At 31.0% G+C, this 22,924-nt stretch overlaps 1 protein-coding gene across 1 annotated transcript; it reads right to left on the reverse strand.

Annotated features, from left to right (window-relative positions):
- Positions 1–7,092: 7,092 nt before the first annotated feature.
- LOC139511098 (uncharacterized) lies at positions 7,093–9,891 on the reverse strand. The gene is made up of 5 exons (XM_071297670.1): positions 9,755–9,891; positions 9,444–9,512; positions 8,802–8,899; positions 8,212–8,445; positions 7,093–7,175 (listed from the first exon to the last, which is right to left on the reverse strand). Exons 1-5 carry the CDS (start codon positions 9,826–9,828, stop codon positions 7,093–7,095), a joined length of 558 nt encoding a protein of 185 aa, XP_071153771.1. The 5' UTR covers positions 9,829–9,891.
- Positions 9,892–22,924: the final 13,033 nt, after the last annotated feature.

Here is a 22,924-nt window from a genome sequence, read left to right on the forward strand (position 1 = left end):
ATTAGTCGTATCTCTTCTTTTAGACAGAATAATTAAGTGAATTAGATTCTTAAAATAATGAAAAACAATATTTACAACTGTAAGTCCGCATGCTTTTGCATTCCTTCTAAATATTTGACATTTTGTACGAAAATTTTCATAATCCCGACCTTTTCGGATCTACAATTAAATCTTTATTAAATGTTTTTGCAATCTATCCGTTTTAGATCACACCAAATTACTCATCAGTTATCGTTTTTTTCATTCAAGATCAAGACTTTATCTCAACATTTCTTAAAATCACGAATTTCTGTAATTTTATGATGTTGGGTAAAATCACTATAATTTCCGGAATCCCTTATCTATTTCGTTATCGTTTTTTACTGAATATATTAGTCGATTTCCGTGTACTTAATAGTGCTATTAGAGTACGATAAATCATATTTAAACGGTTCTATTTCTATCTTTAACTTCAGTGTAGCTTAAATAGATATAAAATCGTCCAAAATAAAGATCAAATCAAAGTAAAACATAGTTTTTGAGTTCTGTAGAATTCACCCCTTTCTAAATAAGGAATCGTATCGGAAAATTGTAGAAAATCTTCCGAGTCGTGTCAAATTTTCACAGTCCAGTTCACAATGAAACCCTTCCTTTCCTAAAAAGCAAAAAAAAATACAAACTATCCATTTATTGACACAGATGCATAGTCTGTCATATATTTACTACATAGAAACTATGTAGTTAACACTTAAATGAAGATACAGTTGTATTGCCGCAGTGGAAAAACGAAAAGATGAAGTTTACAGAAGACTAGTCGATGAATATGAAAAAAATGAAAACATCCTATTTGAAAATACAAAATATCATAAGAGTTGCTATAAATATTTCAAAAGTAAGCACAACCTATCAACTTCTGTTTTGTCTGTACAAAGACTTTGTACTACATGTACCAATTCTACCGACCAGTAGATCTTCTCATATATCAACGAGGACAGTAGATCTACAACTCATTCTGATTTGTCTGTTTGTATATTTTGCAAATGTATAAAACCTATAAGCAAGTTACACAACTTCATAAGGTATCTTCTGAGGAGCAAACTCAAGCTGTATTGAGTGTTACTTCATATATCTCCTACAATGATCTGATTTACAAAATAATTTTACTATTAAATCTTTATACTATCGAGCTTGCATCGCTAAATATTTGCTACAAAATTTGAAATCAGAAATTAAAGAGCTATTTAGTTCTTAACATAAAACAGCTTTTACTAACATTTCGACGATTAAAGATGACGTGCCTGTACACAAGGAAGTATTCTGGTTAACAACTTTAATTACTTGATCAGTTAACCGGGCTTAACTTCTGCCCGAGGATCGCCGCCGAGAAAACTACACAACATATTATCAGCTTCAACAAAAACTAAAAAACCATGGTCAATTTATAGTTACATGTATACAGCTTCAACAAGGCCAATGTACATCCAATATTGTATACAGTAGCTCTATAATTTTGTCTTATGCCGTAATGACGGAAAATTAACCGTTTAAAATGACTGTGATATTCGGTCTGTAAAATTTAAAGATCTGAGCAGTGACTGCGAAACTGGTTGCAAGCACTTAGTGCAGCTACTTTACGGAAGCAGATATAGGGTAAAGTTGTAATCCAATCAGATGAATATCCATTATCTAAAAACATTTCACTGGATTATTCAATTGAAATTATGCCACCTGCTTTAAACATTTCTGTGTTGTCTTTTGGATGATGGCACATCTGCGGCAGTTAATAAAGAGTACTTTAGTAGAATGTATATTATCTATAAATATTTTTTTTACTCTTTTTCATTTAGGTTTATCACTACCAATGCACCGTATTTATGGACACACCTTTGATAACTATTAACAAGTTTGACTGATCAGGAGATTAGAAACAATGAAAATGGGGCATACATTCTACATGGCATTATTTTTCTTCTGGGGGTTAAAATTTTATCCAAGACAATGTCGACCCAACTACAGAAACAATAAAAGATCTCCGTATGACTTTGGTTGGCTAAAAGGCAACATCGGTCCGGTATGATGTCATCCAACTTTCTACAAGATTTGATCTGTTCACGCATTGGTATAGGTATAGGGGGAGGGTTGAGATTTCCAAAAACATGTTTAACACCGCCGCAATTTTGCGCCTGTCCCAGGTCAGGAGCATCGTGCCTTTCTTAGTTTTGTATGATTTTTTATTTTAACTTCTTGAGTATATTTCGAAGCTTAGTATGACGTCCATTATCATTTCAAAGTAGTACATTTTTGTTTAGGGGCCAGCTGAAGAACGCCTCCGGGTTTGGGAGTTTCTTGCTGCATTGACGACCCATTGGTGGTTTTTGGCCGTTGTCTGCTTTTTAGCGGGTTGGTGTCTCTTTGACAAATCCCTCATGTCTATTCCAAATTTTTAATTCAATCTGTTTATAGTAGATCTTGTGTCCGCTTTGAGCAAAACCTCTGCTGTACTGATATATGCCCATGCCAAGGAAGTTGTCTTTGTATGGATATGTTGACCGATAAGAATGATGAGATTACAAGTTAAAATGAAGCTATAATATTCCGATATCGCAATATTCCGACACCTAAATGGTCCAACATCCCATATTGGTCCGACGTTTCGGTCACGGGATTTTAACATTAGAAAGCCAAATAAAAGGTTCAATATTAGGATAGCCTTGTCCTCCGTTTGAAGCGGTGAAACAAGATAAAAAAACGTAATACTTAGTGCCAAAGTAGCCGAACGTCATCACTAGTGTAATATTTAAAAAGAGTACAAACTACTAAGTGTTGTTTGATTAATTATATATCTCAAGATACACGGCGGCCGACTGAAGTAAAATCAAACACATTTTGACGTATGTAATGAGTGATTATATTTTCCTTGTGATGTTTTATATTAAAATTGTCAATTTGTTGATATAAATATACCAGTAGCACTTTACTCATTTTAGTTATGTTTGTTAGTACTCTTATCATATCTGATTTAGTGATGTATGAGTTGTTAATGTCTGTGTCATTTTGGTCTTTTGTGGATAGTTGTCTCATTGGCAATCATACCACATCTTCTTTTTTATATATCAACATATTGCAACATATATAAAAGAAAATCTGCTCTATGGTTGTCAGGCTTTCAAACTAACAGGAGACCATACGCTTCCTCAATTTAAAAAAACAGCTCATCATGGGACTTTTCTAAACAATTAAAAATGCGTCATATGTTATATTTTCCCCTTGCTTCAAATATTTTGTTTCGGATTATTTATATCAAATTTGCAGATATATATGTTTGTATATACGTGCAATCAAATGATATGGAGATATTATATGATTTAGATAATGCAAGGGCGACTACACATACATTTGTGTGACTTAAATGTTGATTTTCAAAGACTCCGAGAGAAAACGTTATGTAACATGCGTTACCGTTAAAATCAACCAAAATTAATTAATATTATGATAGAAATATATTTTCCCAACAGTAATACAGCATTCCTATAAAATTGTTTCGTTTTTGCATTTGTTTTGACTCGAATTTACAACTGGAAGTATCCGTGAATTGAAATTGCACCCATGACCTTTGACCTCGATTTAAAAAAAAATGCACCATAATTTCTTTTGACGACCGGGATATTTAGAAAGTACACATTCTTAGCTTTCTAGTGATATATAATTTAGCCGTGTGTTAGGTAGGTGCATTAAAAATGTAAATTTGGCTCTCATATCACTCGCCTATATCTTACTGAGCGTTAATTCTAATGAGTCTTCTCTAACTGAATGTAATTTCTAATGAGTCTACTCTTACTGAGTGTTATTGCTAAGAGTCTTTTCTTACTGAATGTAATTTCTAATAAGTGTTAACTTACTGAATGCCATTTCTTATGAGTTTTATCTTACTTAATGTCATTTCAAGAGTCTTCTTGTATTGAATGTTATTTATAATTAGTCTTCTTTTATTGAATATAATTTCTAATGCGTCTTCTCTTACTGAATGTAATTTCAAATAAGTCTTTTCTTACTGAATGTAATTTCTTATAAGTCTTCTCTTACTGAATGTAATATTTAATAAGTCTTCTCTTTCTGAATGTAATTTTTAATGAGCCTGCTCTTACTGAATGTAATTTCCAATTAGTTCTAGTGAATCTTCCCTTACTAAATGTCGTTTCAAATGAGTCTTTCCTTACGTAATGCTATTTCTAGTGAGTCTTATTTTATTGAATATAATTTTTAATCAGTCTTCTTTTACAAAAAGTCATTCTAATGAGCCTGCTCTTACTAAATGTAATTTCTAATGAGTGTTATAGTACTAAAAGTCATTTCTTATAATTCTTCTCTAATTGAATTTTTTTTTCTAATGAATCTTCCCTCAATGAATGTAATTTCTTATGAGTTTCCATTACTAAATGTCATTTCTAATGAGTCTTCTCTTACTGCATGTCATTTCGTATGAGTCTTCTTTTACTGAGTGTTATTTCTAATGAGTCTTCTCTGACTGCATGTCATTTTGTATGAGTCTTCTTTTACTGAGTGTTATTTCTAATGAGTCTTCTCTTACTGCATGTCATTTCGTATGAGTCTTCTTTTACTGAGTGTTATTTCTAATGAGTCTTCTCTGACTGCATGTCATTTTGTATGAGTCTTCTTTTACTGAGTGTTATTTCTAATGAGTCTCCTCTTACTGAAAGTCTATTTTAATGTGTCTTATCTTATTGAATGTCATTTTAATGAGTTTTATAATACTGGAAGTATCTTTTACGTTTGGGGCAGCCTTCTCTTACTGGAAATCATTTCTACTGATACGTTAGCCTCCTCTTACTGAATTCCATTTCTACTGTAACAGTAGCTTGATCTTACTGAATGTCATTTCTGAATGCAATTTCTTCTGATACGATAGCCTCCTTTTACAGGATATTATTTTTGCTGAAACTGTAGTATTCTCTTACTGGAAAATAATTTCCTCTTACTGGATGTCTGTTCAACTAATACAGTAGCCTCCTTTAACAGGATATAATTTCTACTGGTATGGTAGTCTCCTCTTACTGGATTTCATTTCTACTGATACGGTAGCCTCGTCTTACTGGATTCTATTTCTACTGATACGGTAGTCTCCTCTTACTGGATTTCATTTCTACTGATACGGTAGCCTCTTCTTACTGGATACTATTTCTACTGATACGGTAGTCTCCTATTACTGGAAATCATTTCTTCTGAAACGGTAACCTCCTCTTACTGATTGCCATTTCAACTGATGCGATAGCCTCCTTACTGGATGCTGACTTCTACTGATACGGTAGACTGCACTTCCTGGATATCATTTCTACTAAAACGGTATCCTCCTCTTACTGGTTGTCATTGTTACTGATACACTAGCCCCCTCTAACTGGATATCATTTCTGCTGATACGGTTGCCTTCTTTAACAGGATATCATTTTTAAAGATACGGTACTCTCCGATTACTGAAAATCATTTCTCCTGAAACGGTAGCCTCCTCTTACTGATTACCATTTCAACTGATACGGTAGCCTCTTCTTACTGGATACTATTTCTACTGATACGGTAGTCTCCTATTACTGGAAATCATTTCTTCTGAAACGGTAACCTCCTCTTACTGATTGCCATTTCAACTGATGCGATAGCCTCCTTACTGGATGCTCACTTCTACTGATACGGTAGACTGCACTTCCTGGATATCATTTCTACTAAAACGGTATCCTCCTCTTACTGGTTGTCATTGCTACTGATACACTAGCCCCCTCTAACTGTATATCATTTCTGCTGATACGGTTGCCTTCTTTAACAGGATATCATTTTTAAAGATACGGTACTCTCCGATTACTGAAAATCATTTCTCCTGAAACAGTAGCCTCCTCTTACTGATTGCCATTTCTACTGATACGGTAGACTCTACTTACTGGATATCACTTTTACTGAAACGGTGGCATCCTCTTACATGATAGCATTTCTACTGACACGATAGACTGCTATCAATGGATGTCATAGCTAATGATATTGTAGACTCCTCTTACTGGTTGTCAGTTCTACACCGATTTTCCTTTTACTTGATGTCATCTCACCTACAGTTTCCTTATACTGGAAGATATATCTATAGATATCGGGTCCTAGTGAATGTAGTTTCTTTTTTCAACGTATGTTTATGGTATGGTTATTTCTGACAAAGACATGTTTTTGCTTGAGTAAATTGAATATATCTTTTAGTCTATATATTTCTTAGAGTATACTATTGTTGTTTTTTGATTAAACTGTGCTGCTTGATATCATTTCTATTGTAGACTGTGTCTGTGTTGCTGGATGCCATTTCGGTGTGATTGTACCAAAGATGTGATTCATACGTGCCCACAATGTAAAGTGGAATGTGGTAAATTTCAACGTCATCAACTCGCAAGGAAAGAACGTGGGCGTAATAGACGGCGACGTTAAATTGAGGGGAGGGGAGAGGATATAGCCGACGCTATTATTAGAGTAAAGGCCAATTAGGATAATGAAATAAAACAGAATTGATATAATAATACTACGAGAACCTTTAAAATTGAGATTCAACTTTTGTTTTTCTGATTGTTTTCCACGAGAGTAATATTATACAAATTTAACATCTCATTTGGCTCTAATTTTTACTGTTTTCATACCTATGCAACAAACCAGAAAACTATTGAAATGGTTTAAAACAGAAAAGGGAGAAAAAACGTAAGCAGAAAAGCAATAGGCCCGACCAATAGATGTGTTATCGTTATTAACATACAAGTAATATAACGTTAAAATATAGTGTTATATGAAAATCAATGCTGATTTGTACTCTTCTTAATAAGTTGACTTTAATTTAAAAAAATTCTCCTAGTTAAAACCGATAGGGTTGAAAATGTAGTTTATTTACAACGTCATACTTTCTTCCGATACTTCAATAAAATGTTGGTATAATTGCGAGGATTTTAAGCTGTTGTTGATATGTTTGACCAGTAATACCATTTAAGGAAGATGTAAACCCTAATAACTGTCTCTCATGCAGACTTAAAATAGTTATATATAAATAAGATGTTTTGTGATATAGAAGTCATCAACAATATGTCACCGTACAGCCTGATCAAATGAGAAACCCCATACCGCATACCAAGCTTGCAAAGGTCCAGAATAGACAAATATCAATCCACCTAAACGAGAAAACTGTCTTATGTACAAAAAAAAAATAAATAAATAAACGAAAAATAAATTTCATATACGGCAACAAACCACAACCATATAAATTACAGGGTTCTGAGTTGGAAAAGTCACATATATAGTTTCGCGGGGCTAAGGTAGCACTCCACATTCAGGTGTGTAGTTTCGCATTTTGGCCCCTGTAGAATTTTCAAATATGAGAGCTTGTATGCAATATCAAAATAGCCTTCAAAGTGTGTTTATATGAACATCAAGATTATGTAATGTATGTAATATAGGCTGTCCTTATTTGAATATCCATATCAAATATTGGTCCGGCAATCATTGTAATGTTTTTTTCCAACTTTTTGTCGCACGAACTTTGTGATAAAATTTTACGAAAAAATGAGGTGAAACTAGAATGAGAATGAGGTGACTAGAATGAGAATCAGGGCGCTGATTTTTTCGTTTCAATTGTGAACACATTACGTCCTGTCGAGGCCATTGTTAGCCGACTATACGACATATATACAGGGTGACCTATATATATATATTTTGCTCTTTGGATTCCTTTATTTATCCCCTATCAATATAAACTAGTGTTTTGAAAAGTTTATTATTTTGAAACTGAGATTGAAGCGAACTCCCTTAAACACTTTGAGGTTCTTATAACAAAAGGTCATTATGAATATAAGAGAATGGCCTGAAAATAAAAATGTTTTTGATGACTTGGAAAAAAGTGACATAAGGATGAAAATCCAAAGTTGTCAGCCAAGTATTTTACTTTAAATTGAGTCAACATGATTAGAGGGCTGTTTTTTACCCTTCTTATCAAAGTATTTAAATAATACCACTTTACATCTAAAAATTATAAGAACACGACTTTGCATTTGCTTTATCACTTGTATAAACTAAATATAATTAAAACTGTTAAGTAAACTGAGAAGATGACTTGTCAAGTCGTAACATATATGTTTGCGTCTTTAAGCAAATGAACAAGTCTCAAACTAAAAAATACAGATAAGGAATTTGTACAATGAAAAATCATACCATCGTTTTCTTCAAGTGGTGTCGTCTGTTTGTTTTTCATTGGTGTAGTCATTGAAGATGTGATGGACATATCATCATTTGTATTGAATTCCATCGTTGTCGCCTTGAGCATAGTTGTTACTTCCTCGCTAGTCAACAGCTGTGTAGACGTTGGAGTAGTACGTTCGGCTTCTGTAGTAATATTGTGTTGGGATGAAACTTCTGTTGTGTTTTGTTGACTTTTCACAACAATAGCTATAAGCAATGAATGATTAAATATGTTTCAATATGTCTTATTTAGGACATTATAAATTATCTTAGATATGAGCAAAGGTAACCACTTTAACAATATGTAGAAAGCATTGCTAGTTGAATTAGTTAATTGAAAAAGTTGAAATGGATAAATGTTAATCAAAACATTAATAAATCAACGAATAGATTAATAATATCAAATATAGATAAAACTTTTGTGTATTTTTAAAACAGTTGACATTAATGTAAACGTTAAAAGACAGTCCGATTAAACATATATCGATATACCAGACAAACATTGATGTAAAACTATTGGAATTGCTTCAAATCTAAACCCAGTTAAAATCGATAATTCTTACCTGTAGTACAATTTTTATCACCAGTATGCATCCAACCAGGGCAACATACCATTCCAAATGTGTAGTATGCAGTATTTCTTGCACTTCGCCCACAGCACCTATCAAACAAGATTATTTTCTCCTACAGTTCTTACTGAACCAATAACCGTTTTAGAGTTATTGACTAGAATGAGAGTCAGGGCGCTGATTTTTTCGTTTCAATTGTGAACACATTACGTCCTGTCAAGGCCATTGTTAGCCGACTATACGACATATATATATATATATATATATATTGCATAAAGATGACAGTAAAATACATTTATACTTCTTGAAGTCATAATACGACAACACAATTATATAATTACAATGAAACAAATTATAGAATGAACAATCAAAAAAAATACCACTGAAAAATATATAAGACGGTAAATAATGAATAATCATCTTTACATTCCTCCATACTAATTTAAAATGATTTGAGTTTAAAGGTATCGGTTGTAACAAAAAAAAACGGTACAAACAGACATACATTTGAGAATAAACAGTCGTATTTGAATCATTATCTGACGGCATAGTAAAACAGTTCACGACATAAGCATATCCTTCAAACGGCTGTTGACTATAACAAACATCATTAAAACATAATATTATTATTTTTACCACCATAGTCTTTTACAGCTGCAGTAATAGCTTGTTCTGTATTTTACAATCTTCCTTGAACATACATGGCTAAAACAAATATACAAAATATTTATTCTGTGCAGATTTTTAGCATTCACTTTATTTTCAATAATGACTAAAGATGCGTACTGATACTGATCTCTTGTCGGATAAAACAAAATGTCATCGAAAAAGAGGAACATTTAAAAAAATCGATACTTTTCTATCTTTTACGTAGATACATTCTCACTTTGTTGGGGGGAACTTTATGATTTTCATACGTGTAACTTTTTTATAAGGTGATATCTTACCCTGAAAAACTGTTTTCTCCATGGGCATAGCAGAGTGAAATTAAAACAATGAACAAAAAGTACAGAAAATTCATTTTCCAACCAGTTGAAAATACTTGCACACGAATATTCTCTAGCAGCTGCTGTTACTGAATTGCTCGGTTCAAATGAAATATAATGGAAACATTGTGCCAATATTGGTTCGATTTTTGAATTTGATACTCAATTTATATTTGAAATTGCAAGAATCTTTCTATATATAGAATTTAAAGAGTCACGTATAAGATTTTGTTTCAAACCTTTCATTGACCAAGATTAAATCAACCGAACAGTGAAGTATAAACTATTTCTGAAAGAACGCAAGCTGTTGTACATATACTATTAATAGAGCATAGTTCATGTTATCTGTTGGATAATTGTATTCCATTTGATGTTTAATGACAATTAAAAACAACTAATTAAAATTGGAATATTCACTTGTTTATTTTTTACTTTGTGTTTACATACATTTGTGTTTTTACTCCATACGGTCTTCGATAATTATGAAGCTTTATTATATATGCAAAAAGTAAAAACACAAAAATACTGAACTCCGAGGAAAATTCAAAACGGAAGGTCTCTAATCAAATGGCAAAATCAAATGATAAAACACATCAAACAAATGGAAAACAAATGCCATATTCCTGATTTGGTACAGGCATTTTCAAATGTAGAAAATGGTGGATGCAATGTTAACTCCAGTCAAATTGATTGTCGTCATCATGATTTATGTTTTGTTTTTTTAACTCTATCTTAAAAAAAAATATATAATATGATTTATATGTTAACCGGCATATACGACAATAAGGAGATGTTGTTTAATTGCCAATGAAACAAATACTTCTACAGACCAAATGACAAAGATACGAACAATTACATGCTATCGTTATAATTTTTTCATTGTAACTTTTCTACTGTTTAAAGACTAAATTTGAAAATATAAATGTCTTAATTTAAAAAAACAGTACAAACAACATATTATTGTTGCAAGGAACACATGGTTTTTATTTATTTAGTATCATAGAATGCTGTTACACTCACCCATTTGTAAAAAAACCCTTCCTAAAATTCAATTAACACTTATCATAACTTATGAGTATGAATACAAATAAATACGATGTATCATCGTGATCATTTTAAGCAGGCACTAAGTAGGTGCCTATTTAAAGTGGACATTTGTTTGTTCGATAATCCATAACCTCTCTACATGCATTATTACAACCTACATGTGAAATATTCGTATGAACGGATGACATCTTAAGAAAAACGTGTTATGTATGTCGTAGCAGATGTAAGGCCTACATTGTACCAGGGAGTATCAGAATTTAAAAAAAATAAAAGATTCTAAAAATAGACCAAGGTCATTTGTTGTACCGAAATATTTGATAAAATATTCATCTATTTCATACATATCTTAATACCAGTTTGCTACTCTTGGACTTGTTGTCTTATATTTTTTTTTATCATTTGTGAATACTTGTTATTCCAAAAGTATTGAAAAGATTAAATACATATTTTCTCTCAACGGCAACACATTTTACACAACTAGTAATTGATATATATATCTTGTTTTATAAAAAAATGTTTTAATATTTTTTTTCTGATTCAATAACGGAAACAATTAGCAACTTGTTAGAATGTAGTATATAAGTCTTTAATCAACCTTATCTGGCATTAGATATTTCAATTCTTATAGGACAATGAAGAAGATTTTTGCATTCGTACTGGACATATACAACATAACTGAATGAATAAGAAACCTCCATATATCTATATTTTTATTAATTGGATGATGAAAACATGTTTCACAATTAAACACAATTTCAATACAAAGATTGAGGCGGGTAAAATTCGGCTTAGTTTGGGAGCATGCAATCTTGCTTCATAAGTCGGATTAAACAGTGTACAAATATATGTTCTATCCAGAGGATCATCTGAGACTTCTGTTTTTTGGTGGGTTCGTGTTGCACATCCTGTTATAGTACTATGTTATTTATTTCTTTTTCCTGTTCATTGTCTTTCAGCGTTTTTATTTTTTGCCATTTCGTTGTCATTTTGTCTTCGACTTATGAATCTGAATATTTTTTTTTTTAATAAAGTAAAATATAATACCAAACTCAAAGGAAAATTCAAAACTCATTGACATCTAACAAATGGGAAAAAATGTGACATTTCTTACTTGATAGCAGGCATCTCCATATGTAGAAACATTGAAGATTAAACCGGATTTTATAGCTAGCTAATTCAAACCTCTCGCTTGTATGTCAGTTGCATATACTTCCATTTTAATTACAACAATGGGTGAGCAAAACAGTAATGGGTAAACATGTAAAACATTACAGCAGTCACCATCGTGTTCTAATCTTAATCACTATATTTACATATAAACAAACAATTATGTCAACAAAGTAATAATAAAATTTATACGTGACATATAGACAAAGCACATAAGCGACACAGAAAGACATGCATACAACTATTGACGATAGAACAATAACACAATTGCAGGAGGTATCTAAATACCCGAGCCACGCACAGAAAAACAGAAAAAATTAAAAATGTACAAAGACACATAAAAATAATACTAAAACAAGTAATGAAAAGGATTAACAACGCTATCTCAAGTCCATCACCTATTATTTGTGAATAGTTATCGAAGGTACCAGGATTATAATTTGATACGGCAATCAATGTGAAGATGAAACGGAATATTTATTAACAAGGTCTTGGTATCTACCGATGCATTTTGTATATTTTATGGTATTTTTTGTTTTGCTATAATATGACTAACCGCAAAATGATGTCTATTGCTATTCATGTTGTTGAAAAGGACAAATCACACGGTCGACATCATAAATCCTTGAACTTTGATTTTAAGCATGTCATCAAGGTTTGGATGAGCATGTAAATCAAACACAGACATGATTAAAAACATCTGTAGCTTGTAATGTCATTAAATTACCAAGTTTCGTACGAGGGAACTATAAATCCAATATATAAACAGGACACAACAAATGAAATCGTGTTTTCTCCTTGACAGTATTGTACAATAAACTGATAAACAAGTGTTGTAGTCCTTTTTACTGCTACTTAATCAGTTCTACAAAATCAAATCTAAACCGTTGTAGATGGCAAAACAATTTTTAAAATTTCCCAAGGCATGTATACGATTGAATTAATGCAATTGGTTCTGTCTTTTATTAGGCTTTAACATGGGATTGTCACATTAATATTACACTTGTTTTAATGGACTTTAGATAATCGGTTGACACTCTTATATATTGAAGCCACAATTTCATCGAATTGTTTCAACGTTTTCAATATTTTAAGGCAGTACCAGCATTTGCCGTTTGAAATTGACATTTAATGTTATAAAAAAAACCTCGTCAATACTTACATGTAGATGAAATTTCGCAAGATTTCGTAACTGTCTTTAAGATGGAAGCTTTGAAACCTTGTATTGTCAAGTGAAATGATTAGCCATTAAATATATATCAATATATATAGTATATATAAAGAATGAATATAAAGGTACCGTTTGAAATAACAGAACAGCAGACCATTCATCTAAATGTTTCAAACCCTAAACTTATTATAGTTTATAAGGTACTGACACACAAATCAAGTAAAAAACATTACAAGTATACACATGAAGTAACGTAAACATATACTTAACTGTCAACTGAACACTTTTTGAATTGTCAATAATACCAACGTCAACAATGCAAGGATATACTGCTTTAATTGTCCTGTCGCATTTTATTTACCTGTCCCAAGGTAAGATGATGTGTAATAAATAGAATGGTAAAAACTAAACGATTCGAAAAATTGTAATTACATCAAATACAAAATAGTACACAACTTCAAAACTAGTGATCATTATACATTCAACAAGTCAGCCGCATTAAGTATTTAGATACATGATTTTTTTAATTTGTTGTAATTGACTTTGAATTAGCTGCGAGTACTCTCAGATTTGTACTTAGTATCTATTTTGTTAGTGTTCCGTGCCACGTGCGATCTGTGTTTTGGTGAGAAGTTTTTTCTGCATTGGAGCTTATAAGTAAAAATCATTTCTCAACTGATTTTTATAAATTATCCTTGTACTGTAATAACACTGACCCAGGTTAGGAGAGGATTGAGGGCTCACACTATGTTTAACCCTTATACATTCTTTATGTGCCTCTCTTAAGTCGGGAGCATGTAGTTCAGTATTTAAAGTTGATTTATGTTTTTTATACTTGTTTTTCATAAATTGTTTTGTCGTGAAAAGTGTTCGGCACATTTTGCACTCAGACAATTATTACGATATATGTAAAATATTTTTTTTTTTATAATGAATTTTCTTTATTGTAACAAATAGATTAGGACAACATGTATGAACAAAGGTATACAGAATGACATTTTCACACAAAGGAAGTATTAAATAATAAAATAACAATTGAATATATATGATGGTGCAATAATAGGTTGAAAATAAAAAAAATATCTTATAACATTGAAATCTTATGTGTTCTTGCAATATACATAAGTGGTGTTTCAATCAAATTTTAACATTTATTATTTATTCTATGATAGGGGCCCAGGGACTCCAGTATTTGTTATATTCCTCTACAGAGAGGTTTTTAAATGAAATGTATTTTTCTAAGTTCAAGTGTTCCTTTAAATGGTTTTTTAAAGCATTTAGATTTGGCAAAACTTCTTGTAGTTTTGTTCTGTAAATGTAGTATTTTGAAAGTAGAATAATCTTATTTTTAACAAAATTTAATTTAACATTTTCGTAGATACCAAATAAAATAATCATAATATTCAAAGGCAGTTCAATATTTGTCATTTCAAAAATCCAGATGTTAAGTGCATGCCAGAGACTGGCAATATATGTAAAATATTGATTGGTAGCGAATATCAATGTTTAAGAATTTACCCTCGGAAATGCTTGTTTTTTAATTCCTGTGTGTGAGTTTTTTTCATAAGAATTTGTTATATAAAAGGAATCAAAATCTTATGTAATCAAATTTAAAGAACACATCACTGCAAAAAAGACTAAATGTTGTTAGTTTATGTCATGAGAGTCCGTTAGTAAATGTCTATGCAACACATTATCTCGTATAGCTTCGTTTTAAGGGAAGAATATTTTTATTTGTTAGTGGTTGTGCTCAAATCATTTTTTTCCCTCGTTAATAAGAGATGCAAACATAGGTTTTAATAAAGGCAACAGTAGTATATCATTATTCAAAAGTCCTAAATCAATTGAAAGAAAACAAATCCGGGTTACAAACCAAAACCTAGGGTCACACATCAACTACAAGAGGAAGCCAACGGAACACCATAAGAAAGTATAATGAAATATCCTTTTTTTTTTTTTTTTTTTTAACACTTGAATATAAATTTATTGCACTAAAGCTGTTAACAATGACCTTACCGCTACAGCTTTAACTGTAAGGTACCCTGAAATAGTTAGTATCTATAAGAACAGGGTTTCATATAGATAAGTATTTTTTTCTTAAATTTTATATTAGTATATTACAATTAAATACAATGTTCAATAATAATGTAATACAATTCAGTACCCTGATCTGAAATAAATGATATATTTTCCTTCTATACATGTAATCAAATTAAATAACGCCCATTTAATACTCTTATCCGAAATTGAATGTTTGGTGTCAATTATCTCGTTTAAAAATTACATGATTTTAGAGTGTGTGACATCGATTTTCTTGATCGGAAGGTTTACCTTGTTTAAAGGTGAGAGAGAGCATGCTTTTTAATGGATGTATGTTGAATTAGGCTACTTTACTTCTTTTTTATTTGGATTTTAAACATTTTAGGTGAGTCTTTTCTTTATTTTTATTTATTTAGTTAAAGTGTTCTAGAAATATCTTCTTTAAGAGTGTTTTATTTTGGAGAAATTAAAGTTTGAAGCACTTGGACTGTAGTATATTCTTGTAGATTGTAGGATCTTAAGTATTTGTCCAGTTTAGCTTTAAACAGATTGAATACATTAGTAGATTTATTTCTCTGATCGGATACATAGTATGATTTGTAGATAGCAAATCCTATAAGTGTCAGAATTATATTGAATCCGATATACTCATTATCTGTTATTTTGTAGCCTATTACAATGTCTTTTAAGTTAATGTTTTTGTTAAAATTCATTTGAGATAAGATTTTATTAATGATTTCCCAAAATTCTTTTAGAAATTTACATTCGATAAAAAAGTGTTGATACGTGTCTTTGAGTTGACAAAGTTGACAAAACGGACTAGTTACGATTTTCCATTTATAGAGATTATCTCTATTCGGTAAAATGCAAGTTATTAGTTTCCACCTAAAGATTTTAAGTTTATTAAGTTTTAAATGTTGGTGTATAAATTTAAACATATATTTGGTAAAGTCATAATTTATTTCTAATTCATTTTTCCATTTATTTATGCCAATGTTTGGAGAAATTTTTTTTTGAACGAGCAATTGATACACGTTTTTGTTGCTTAAATTTTCAATTTTAATGTTTTCTTTGTTTATATTGATAAATAATCTGTTAAAATTTACTTTTGATTTGATGGATTCTTCTGTAGCTAAAATTTTTAGCCATGAGGTTGGAATTGAGTTTTTTACTTTTGAAATTTCTGCTATCCAATTTTTAGTGTTTCGCAGTTTTCTAAATATTTTATCTTGGGCAATTTTTCCATTATCGTCAATAATATCGTTAATGTAAATAAAATCACTGTGTATCCAGTTATGCATAATAAGCGGCTTGTTTTGAAATTTTATAAATTTATTACCCCAGATAACTTGCTTTCTTATTTCGACAAAGTTTTTCAATTCTGTGATGTTCGTTTCATGAAATAAAATCCAACTTTTTATTATTTCTAAGTGAAATTCTGGAATGTCCTTAGTTATGTTATCTAGTTTTTTTAAAGTTTGGTTATTTAAATTCATTCTAAAAATGAGGAAATTAGAACCTAATTTACTTAAAAATAATTTTGGTATCAAAGTCCAATTTTCTTGTTTTGCCTGTAGCAATCTAGAGACCCATCTTATTTGAAGAGAGGAGAAATAGCTTTTTATGTCGGTCATTTTAAGCCCTCCCTGGTTATAATCTGCTACCAAAGTATGTCTTTTAACTTTGTTCTTTCTTATTGTTCCATATAAAACCAAAAATTTCTCTTTCTATATCAACTATTTTTTAGTTACTTAAAGCTGTAACATTTGCTAAAAAAGTAAATTGTGGTATAATGAGAGTTTTAACTATTAGAATTTTGCCTAATAATGAAATATCCTTACATGATCGTACTAGTGATGAATTAAAACAGGCTTAAATAAATTTAACTGTCCAGGGAACAACTTGATTTTAAGACTAGCAGGCAGTATACCATCTTGAATTTGGTTGATTAATTGAGGAAATTGATAATGTTGACCTCCAACATGGCGGAAAAGGGAAATTACTTCAAATTGAATAATCTATATAAAAAACTATATATTGATTAACCACAGTTATCTCGCGTTTGTTGTATAGGTAACAGGTAATGTAAAATGTTTTGTTTCCATGTCCACAGCTGTTTCGGAGGTTTATTTGAAAGTGAATCTTCTAAGCGCTTTTATTGTTTGATATATTGAGTGTTTCTTATCAGTTATCCAAAATAGTCTTAAAATCTAAATTGACAAAAAACAAAATAATAATACACGACACTATTCTAAATGGGGACCATTAAGGAAGAATCTGTATTTTTTACAATCTGATTCTTCTGATCTGCAGTAATGCAATTAACTGTAATCTTCATTGAATTGGGATAATTCGAGAAGAATTCACAATGACTTAATTCAAACAGGCCAATTCAAGATAATACGCTGGTTTGTTTCTAATTGCAAATAAAATGTCTGCTAGAGGACAAGTGTTATCCGAAAAGTCTCCAAAAAGAAACCACGAATGCATCAATTTTTGAACTTGATCGTAATGGGCTACACGGTTGTAGACAAAGTGATCAATGATCTAAATTTTTCTAGAGGTAGAGAATTTTATTTTATCGACAGCTTTCCTAGAAATGTTTGGAACAAACCACCATCTACAGGACTTAAATCTGTTTAATTTGACTAATAATTCCAGAGAATTATTAGTTTTGACTAATTATTTCATAGAACTAATAATTTTGACTGATTTTGAATAGTAAATAGGGAAAAAGTGGAAAAGAAAGAACGTGTTAGCGTTCATTATAAAATTGTAGTTAAACTATCTCATGTTAGAACCATGATCCGCAACGCGGGAGGATTTTATTCATTTGCATACACTTTTCATAAGATTTCGTAATTTTTGTTGGCAAATTTAGATCAAAAAAATTCCAAAAAATTGCTTTAATCGAAATTAAATGCAAAACATGTCACAAGAATAGACAGTGATAATGCAGAATGTGACACAGAGACAACAACCCGAAAAAAGAGTAGACATTAACCCAAGGCCACGAATTAGTCTTAAACGCAGCTTGAATAATGCACACTGCAAGGGCCTTGCAACGTTATAGCCATGCCTAGGAACACAAATAAACAAAACGATTTAATCTTTAGTTTGATTATTAAAGCCCAAACTACAAAAAGCTGCAAACATTCAAAAATTGGAAAATTTTATGTCGAAATTGAATTGTTTATGTACATTTGATAAAATGGGGGACAATTGATTTTATCTCATATAGTAGCATATAAATTTACTGAAAACAAAACTCTGAATTTTTTGAAAAACTAAGGATTTTCTTATCCCAGGCATAGATTACCTTAGCCGTATTTGGCACAACTTTTTGAAATTTTGGATCCTCGATGCTCTTCAACTTTGTCAACAAATAAAATGTATGTATTGATGCCAAAAATATGTTACTTCAACATTGTTCAAGAAATATCAATAACTCAGATACAGAAATTTACCTATTATGTTATAAATTAAGAACACGAATATGTTTTGTTTTATATTAAGCTTCCTAATCAAGATAAAGATATCAAAATCCTGGAAAGGGCAGTATTCATTGTTGATATTAGCTTTATTTAAAGTCAGTTCAGCAGGATGAACCTCTATAGTGTGCATACCGAAGTCGTCATTGTTGAGAGCCAATACATCATTCAAATATCTAAAAGTTGTTATTAATTTTTTGAATCAGATGTTGTTTTAATTGGTTTTTGCTAATTTATGTCATAAATTATAAGTCATTACAATACAGAAAGAGGTCCGTTAGAACTTGACGAAATACGAAATTTCAAAAGCGAACAAAAAAGTTATCTAGTAAAAATTCAAGGGCAGTTATAGTATCAAAGCAGGTTCAATTAACATTTTTTTTGTTTACTGGTTCAAAAACATACCTGAAGGAGTTTGAACATATATTTTCGCATTCCGATTTTAAAAATTTTTAAAATGCCAATTCAATTAGGTGGGTGATTTTCATCTTAATAAGATCATGAGGCAAAGTTGTTTATACGGTAGAAAAATCAAAACTTTGAACAGATTCGAAATCACAAATATAAGCAAGCAATTTATTAAGTGCATTCAACGAATTATTTGACACTCCAAAAGTAATTAATTCCACATTTTTCAAAGGCCCTATTTAAACATTTATTATTACAAGGTTTTAATTGATGCAAGTGTAGTAGTAAGTAGAAAATACAGTTTAGTAGTGTAACAATGACGATATAAATCTATATGAGTGACGTGTTTTGTGCAGCTTTCGATTAAGATCCCCATTTCATCATTTTGCATTAAAGTTTCTTGCTTGTTTAATTTTATTATAAGATTGTGAAAGTGTTGATTGTGTCACCTGATTAGTGTGAACTTCATCAGCTTCCGCGATACTTTCAAAATATACTTTGGTCAAGATTTCTACGCCCAAGTTTTACAAAAGAAGAAGCTTTCAATTCTGTAATAAAAACAATTGCAATTGATATTAGCACATTATTATCAGGAAGGAAATAAAGGCTTCTGAAAAAAGTCATTATATAACATTGATATATTCTATAATATATATTGTTTTGTATTTAAAAAAATCTTTACTGGAACTTGATGTCCAACCAGATGTCATATTCCTGAGAAAAAGTCGTTATGAGTGATGTTGTTAAAGTAAAGTCAGATGTTGTAATCAATTACGAAAAGCAATTGGACCATATGGAATGTATTTGAAGGGTACTAAAGCTTAAAATGCAAAGTGTAATTGGATTGTGAAATGGTCTGCCAACATTGATACAGAATATGTAACATCTAAAAGATTTTTATTTTCCCAAATGGATGGCATGTTACCGATATGTTTGTCGTGTTAATTAACAACTAACAACTTATAGTAAACCAACATAATCATGATGGAAAGTAAAAAAAAAATATTTATTTTTGTTTTAGCGATTCAGGCTACAAAATAGACAAATTAAACCATATTTGAGATAATTCGAAATAATAATACTGTTCTCTACATGCAATACAGAAAGTTTGGAACCGATGAATTGGCTTCAAGATGATTTACCTGGGAAACTTTGTTATAAAAGAAATGTATCATTATATAACATTTATATTAAGCCCATTTAATGCATGCTGTTCAATGTAGATAGATATACTCCACTTATATGTATGTTTATTTGTACAGTGCAGTATAGGAATAAGAGATAATAAAAAAATCAATGAACCAACAAAAGATTCTTTTTTGAATCTTTTAAAAAAAGTAAGGCTAAATTTATAGAGAAAGACAAATCAATTGATAGATTACAATCATATATTTAATATTTACAAAATATATAATTATTTGATTCTTTTGTGTAAAAAAAAGTAAAACAAATATATATTCAGCGAATATAAGAGTCCGTGGTACGGCAATATATATGGAAATGTGTTTTCAATTTACTGTGATTTGAAACAATGTCTAAATTACACGCAGGTTATTCAGGTAAGTAAATTTTGATTGTATGTATCAATGACGAAACAATAAAATATGACATTGTAAAAAAGCCACTACATTTAGTTGTTTCAGCACACTGCTCAGCAGATGTTTCTACCGTACACAAAGGAGCTACAGTTTCTGATTGTTTCTCCCCTTTGAATGTGCAAATTTACAGTGTTTAAAAACATTCCATTCCTTTCGGGGTTTTTTTCAAAGAGCTATGTCTGTGTGCCTTTTTTGTTTTTCTTTTTTTCATGTGTCGTGTTTCTGTAATTATACATCCCGCCATTGTGTAATTGTGTTATGTTAAATGTTTGCTTATACATCTGTCTGTTTATAGTGATTAAAGAAATAACACGATGTTGACTACTGTACCCCTATTTTTGACATTTTTGTCTATTGTGTCTGTTTGTTTTGTGCACACATCGTTGTCAATATAAAGGAATTTTATACGACTGTCATACAAGTGAAAGGTTTTGCTAGCTATAATACCATGTTTAATCCACCATTTTCTACTTAAGAAAATGCCTGTACAAAGTCAGGAATATGAAAGTTGATGTCCATTCGTTTGATTTGTTTGAGCTATCGATTTTGCCATTTGATTGAGGACTTTTCGTTTTATTTTTTCTCGGAGTTCATTATTTTTATGATTTTACTTTTTTCAAACACAGTGGAAACGGAAATTGTCCATGTTTGGTAGGTTCGCCGCATGATACCTACTGGTCATAAGTTCACTAGAAAACGTCATACTTCTGTTTAACAGTTTTTTTTAAATGTCAAATGAAAACAAATAGTTCTTATACTTTTATTAACATAAGAGTTCAATAAAATTTACAGCGTGAGAATAACTAAAGTTTGTGAGATCCGAGTTCGTAGATAAGTGAAATGTTATGGCATACAGAAAAATCCATATACGAAAATATTTGTATTTAATGCAAATCTGTCAAACGAGAACACTGCAATTTGTTAAAGGTCGTGCACAATTATTCAGTATATATGTATTGTTTTGGACGAGTAATTCGTTTCATCCAAAAAAGTAAAGAAATAAATTTGCTAGATTTAAAAAAAAACCCAGATATCGCACTAAATGAGAAACAGTTTATATTGTGCCAGTTGTACTTGCACTAACCTATAAGATCCTACACATATGTATCTTTTTTGTAACATCTACAAATGCACTCTTGAAAATCAAATTCTCTCAACGACAAAACATTCTGGAATTTCTTTGAAGTCACAAATATTCCTACTTACTTCTTAGACCAAGGACTATTCAGTTGTGCTGACTGTTGTTAAGTCTGCAAATTGCACTACTTCAGATCCTTTTGTATTCCGTGTCATCAATACTTACTTGCAATCACAAAAATTATGGTAGTTCAAAATGTTGGCAGTAGTTCGAATGGTTGGCAGTTGTTCGAATTAAATATTCTAAGAATGATAAAGACTCATAAAATAACCTTGTCCAAAAACAATACCAAAACATTTTCCTCAACAAAATGCAGGAAACAGTTGTATTCGCAGACTCAAATATTTAGCCAGACGGTTACAGGTGTGAAAACTCATTTAAAACACTAGGCTAATAATTTTGTACGCCAGACTCGCGTTTTAGCTTTAGAAACACATCCGTGATGCTCGAGTCAGACAAATTAAAAGGAAAAAATACAGTTAAAAATTAAAAAGCATTTTGAACCCGCAATTCCAAAAGGTTTTGCCAAATACTGTTAAAGTATTCTACTTCTGAGTAGAAAATCCTTATTATTTCGAACAATTCAAAGGTGTATAAATAGTTAATTTGTAAATATGATAATATCAATGATGAATAAACACAAAAATGTGCATGCGGGATTTCTAGCTGTATAAAAGATCCAGTTGTCTACTGAAATACCGATATGTAATAAAATGTGACTAAATACTTTTCTAATTTCTGATTTTTAATTTCTTGTTGATAGCTCAATCAACATTTGGATCAGCATCTGTAGTTCCACAACCCGCCCTTCCTTTATACGGAACACCTGGACAACAGTCAGCACAGTATGGCCCACAACAGCCCATTCAACAACAACCATCACTATACGTGCCTTTCCCAGCACAAGTCACAATCCAAACAATGGCAGTACCAGCTAATGTTGAAACAAGGATGGCTCAATTCATGTTTCCATACCATCCTTCGGCTAACATTAATCCAGTTCGAATGACATGTCCATCTTGTAGACAAGAAATAAACACGACAACACGATATGAGACGGGTTGTTGCACA

This window comes from Mytilus edulis, chromosome 2, assembly GCF_963676685.1.
Source record: "Mytilus edulis chromosome 2, xbMytEdul2.2, whole genome shotgun sequence".
Lineage (NCBI taxonomy): Eukaryota > Metazoa > Mollusca > Bivalvia > Mytilida > Mytilidae > Mytilus > Mytilus edulis.

Coding starts and splice junctions, on each gene's coding strand:
- LOC139511098 (XM_071297670.1), bottom strand. CDS start 9,828: ATGAATTTTCTGTACTTTTTGTTCATTGTTTTAATTTCACTCTGCTAT. Junction 9,513..9,754: donor GGAGAAAACAGTTTTTCAGG/GTAAGATATCAC, acceptor TATTTGTTTTAG/CCATGTATGTTCAAGGAAGA. Junction 8,900..9,443: donor AGCTGTAAAAGACTATGGTG/GTAAAAATAATA, acceptor CTTGTTTGATAG/GTGCTGTGGGCGAAGTGCAA.